Raw genomic sequence first — 5,229 nt, forward strand, 5'->3', positions numbered from 1 at the left:
CGAGAAATAAAATTTTCAAGATAATTAATTTTTATTAAGTATTCACTACACTGAAAAATCTATAAATTCAATAGCCACCAATAACTCAAACAATGTCTACTACAAATACATAGGACACTCTATTTACTTTTTCAATTCAAAATCTTAGAAAGATTTCACAATTGAATAAATCAGCGCATTAATTCTAATTATTATGCTACTTCTTTTTTATATTATTATTTAGCTTAATGTCAACCAAAGTTCCATCCTACTCATGTGAACAAAGTTCAAACCTTGAATCTCTTGTTTTTAACAGAAAGGATTTTATAATTTCGAACAGATGATACCTACAAAAGTTACAATGCTACTTTGATATAGTAGAGTTACAAAACTTTTATAAAACTTACAAAAATACCAAAATACTCATATACAGTAAAATCTCTATAAAATGATATTGTTGGAACTAGGAAAAAAATTTATCATGATGATGGTTATTTATTAATTAATGAAGAATTTGTTAATTTATTGGTAAATTAATGAATATTTATTAATTTAAAACGAGTATTACTTTTTAATTACTTGTGTTATTTAGGCATGTGTACTATTCTTTTCACAAATATTTCAAATTAGGCATGTGCATGAATTTCAAAAGTTATCATATATACAAAAGATTCCAATAAATGTTATGAACATATACATAGAAGCACAAAATAATGTAAGTACATTGTACATAGTTTCAAATTTATTACCCTTTGAAGATAAAGTGTTTCAGATGCTTAGAGTACATAGATTAAAAAGTCTATAAGTACATTGGTCATTAGTTTCAAATTATTTGATGCATATTTTTAGAAAAGAGTTTAATTAAAAAAAGTATAGTTTTTAAGAAAAAACTCCTAATTAAATATAATGAATTTTATATGTTATTTATTATTGGTATTTCTTGTACTTATTAATTTATATTTTCATTGGACCCTAAAGGATTCATGGAAAAAAATTATTTCATGCATTTAACAAGATTGTTAATTTAGTACAATGGCCAAGTCAGGACTAGAAGATTTTATTATTTAATAAAAATTATTAATAATTTTTAGACTTTTCATAAATTTTAAATTTACTAATTTTTAATTTTTAGTACATTAATTTATTGAATATTTATTTATCGATATCTTACAGAAGATTTAAATAACTTGTGATAAAGTAAACGGGTTTTCATTACATGGTGTCAAATTTCTGAAACCCTATTTTTGATAAAAGCAGCACAGCTGTTAATAAAAAAAGAAAACATTTGCATTCATTTAGATCACATGAGTGGGCAAACTCATATTTGAGTGATTACATGTTTGCTCTCGTAGGATGGCCTTGGCTGCCCAAGTTATTAAAAGGAATTGAAAATTTAATTATCCATTTTGTAATTTTTATGTTTAGTCTCCTTATTTTTCTAAAGGGAGGAAAGTTTGTATCCTATTGAAATGAATATATATCACATACCTTTTACTATTTTTATAATATCTAATAACCCTCTTGGCATAAAAATTAAAAAAAAAAAAAAAGAGAAGAGAAGTAAATAAATCATTTACTTGATATTTGATATTGGAAATATAAAATTATTATAAGAAACAAATTTGCAAAAATAAAAGTACAAGTAAAATATCTTGTGATAAATTTTTTATTCATATCAGAACCTAAGAAATGTACTTACTTTTTATATTAATTTATATATTTTATTTAATTTATAATAAATATAAATAAAAGTACAATAGAAAATAAGAGTAATATTATAAAATAATGGTGTCAGATAACTATTAGGTATTAAATAGTAAGGGTATAAGTAATATATACTCATTTCAATAGAACAATCACCCTTTTTCTAGGCAATTTCATCCGTGTAGCATCTATGGATGGTTTATTTATCATAGTCCCATTGTTGGCTTCTTCAATTTTATATACCTTATGCTGTAATCAAGCAAAGTTCATATTATATATTTTCTGAATGGAGTTGAACTATCACAATAATTTTATCTTCTTCGTACATTGAGATGAAAATGTTGACACCAATCAAGAAAATGATGAACCAAAATACCCACATGAAGAAAAAAAATATTTATTATTCATAGACATGCAACATTGATGCAACTTTTATTATTACAACTTAGTTTATTCATTTATTAAAGCATGCGTACAGCCTTAAAAGAAAAAAAAAACTTTATTTTTAACTGGAAGCATTTGCGGAGCTCTCAGCAGCTCGATCTTCAAACCTTTTTAAACACAACTTTGAACGGAACATCACTCAAAGCCAGACGCCGCACCCCACCATTAATAAAAATGCCAACATCTCTGCACAAACCTCTGCAGAAATTACAAACCGAAGGACAGTAGACAAGCTTGTAATCACCAAAAAACTTCTCAATCTTAAACCAATTTCTCATGGTTCTGGGGCCGGGATTGCCTTCAACTCCCCCAGTTGTCAAAAGCCACTGTCCTAATACCGCATCAAAATTGTCAAGCTTCCACACTGTGGACTGCGCACAACTTGTTGCAGCGTCAAATTTGATATTTAAGTCGGTGGACTCACGAACAACGCCTTTTTTAGGGTTAACGGGCGAAAATGTTACCGGCAAACCATTTCTAAATGAGTGCTGCTCTTGAACAACATCTAAGAGACATGTCTTATTGTTGCTTCTGCCAGCAAGTGTAAGCCCGCCGCCTCGGCCCTTTGTAACGGGCAAGATGTAGTACTTACTGCCAGCTCGGAGCTGCTTACCGGCGATGTCCAGCACCGGATCAGGTGAAGCATTGCCCCTGACAGGCAATGGCGTCGCAATGAAGGCAAAGAGAAGGATCAGCGAGGGTAAGACTAGTGTACTTCTCATTGTTATATCGTTATATTTTTTGTTCTTATCTTTTGTTGTTGCGTGTAAATAACCCTTATGAGGCCAAATTTATAGAGTTAGGCTAGTATAGTTAATTGACGGACAGCAAGTTGGTTTGATTCGCCTAATGTCCGATTCCAGAAGCCAATGGTCGCCCATAAGACAAGAGCGGATTATCAGATTCTGCTTTGTGTACTGTAATTATTATTATTATTTGTTTCCCGCCTAAACAGCCTGATAAGAAGATTTAATACAAATTCAACAATAGAAAGCGTAGTCTAGTAAGAAAGTCAAAGATTTAGTTTAGAATTAGAAGTTAATAATCTTACTTTTTCTCTTACACCAAATTTAATGGAATTTAGATGTGATTCCTGTTTCTTTGTCAATGGTTTTGTCATTTTGTTTAAATTGCATAGTGTATATGTTTAATTTTAAGGACATGTTTCTTTTCTTTGATTCCTGTGTCTTTGTCAATGGTTTTGTCATTTTGTTTAAATTGCATAATATATATGTTTAATTTTCAGGACATGTTACCAATGGGTCTTTGGTCCAGTGGGAGAACTCTTACACTTACAATGTTGAGTGCAAGGATTTGAGCTTTCATAAAAGCATTTATGGGGGTTATTTACAATCCTCCCTCAATTATCAAATAATTGAGTGGAGCCAGTCTATTCCTCACGAAATGTGAGTGAAGTGGACAACTCTCGAATATTTGAGAGTACATGCCACGAAGAAGGTCCCAATTGTAAAATATATTTGTAGATATTAATTGTAATACCTGATGTAAGATCAATAACAATCTTGTATAACATTATTTTAAAAAAAAAATTAAGGACATGTTTCTTTTCTTTTTGTGCTGAAATTAGTCTCGTCAAGCTAGGCGTTTATCGAAAAATTAAAGTAGCAAATAAATGATAAAGCATATGTTTAGGGAGGCGCAACTTGGCCCCCCTTATTGAATATAAAAATTGCACCAAGAATTTGAAAACATGAAATGATGTAGAAAGACATATAGATGATGATATGAAAACATGTTACTAGCAGATCTATTGGCTAAGTTCATATGGAGATGCCTGTTAGTATTAAATTATATGAAATTATTAATTGTTTATCTTAAATTTATTCTGTTATAAAAAAATATAATGTAATTTTGAATTTCTTTGATTTTCCACTCTAAGTTTGTAAATTATAACCGTATACAAACTCAAGTCGGAAAATCAAATAAATTCAAACTTTCATTGTATGTTTTTATAACATGGTGAACTTAGGGCATATAGCTTATAATTTTTCTAAGTTTTATTTTATTATTTATAGTGAAAAGTAAAAAATGCCCTTGAATTCAAGGGTAAAATTATCTTTTCACTTAGATTCTATTGAATATTATAATAGAGTTAACATTTTGGTGGACGGTAATACAATTTACAAACTTAGGGTGAAAAATCAAATAAATTCAAATTTTTGCATTTTATTTATAGCAAGGTAAACTTAGTATATACAGTAAATAATTTTCCTTTATTTATTTATGTTTAGGCCCATTTTTTAACCCAAATGGACTACAATATTAATGAATTTGTCTTCAAAAGGGATTGGAGTAGGGATGCGAATTGATCCATCCAAGTTGGATATCTATATATCCAATCCAATTGGGTTAGATAATATCTATCCAATGCATGTTGGATAAGAATATGATTTATTTTATTTAAATATCTAATTAGATATTGGATGGATATGAATATTAGATGGCAATCCATTTATTTGATTGGTTTGAAAAATAATATTTTATAAAACTAAAATGAAGTGAAAAATTATATTTTACATAATATTCATTTACCCGAATGTCATATCCCTTTTATATTTTTAATTTAACAAATCCTAGATTATCTCTTTTTACTTCACACGTCGGCTACTAGTTGCTCACGAGCCATTGATCACACCGGTTGTTGCTTGTTCACGGGACATTGATATAGTTTATTCCCGACTTTGCTATCTCCTCTTCAGCATTACAGCTTCTTCTTTTCTTATTTAACAAATCTTTCTTTTTATCTTTCTCTCGGTGCATTAATAACTACATGTGTTAGCTTTTATTTTATGATATCAATTAATGGTCCAAATGTTGCGTGAACTGTGGAAGTTTTCTTCTTTGCTTGAGTTAAATGAAAATTTGAAATATACTGATAATTTGGTGTTCGCATGTTAATTTATGGATAATTCGACAAAATTCACATGTAGAAATTACTTTTGAAATTCGTGGGTTAAATAAATTTTTATGGACTAAAAATTCATTTCAAACACCTGCCATTTCTTTTAAACTAATACTTACTAGGTAAAAATGGTTATTGTTTCAATTACTTTGATTTGTGAGTGTATAATTTGATGAATA

The 5,229-nt window shown here is 28.9% G+C and overlaps 1 protein-coding gene across 1 annotated transcript; it reads right to left on the bottom strand.

Moving 5' to 3' along the window:
* Positions 1 to 2,228: 2,228 nt before the first annotated feature.
* Positions 2,229 to 2,864, bottom strand: LOC18049566 (kunitz trypsin inhibitor 2). Its single transcript, XM_006441383.2, has one exon. It carries the CDS (start codon positions 2,847 to 2,849, stop codon positions 2,229 to 2,231), a length of 621 nt encoding a protein of 206 aa, XP_006441446.1. The 5' UTR covers positions 2,850 to 2,864.
* Between the last annotated feature and the right edge of the window lie 2,365 nt (positions 2,865 to 5,229).

Source organism: Citrus clementina, unplaced genomic scaffold, assembly GCF_000493195.1.
Source record: "Citrus clementina cultivar Clemenules unplaced genomic scaffold, Citrus_clementina_v1.0 scaffold_3, whole genome shotgun sequence".
In the NCBI taxonomy this organism is placed as follows: Eukaryota; Viridiplantae; Streptophyta; class Magnoliopsida; order Sapindales; family Rutaceae; genus Citrus; species Citrus x clementina.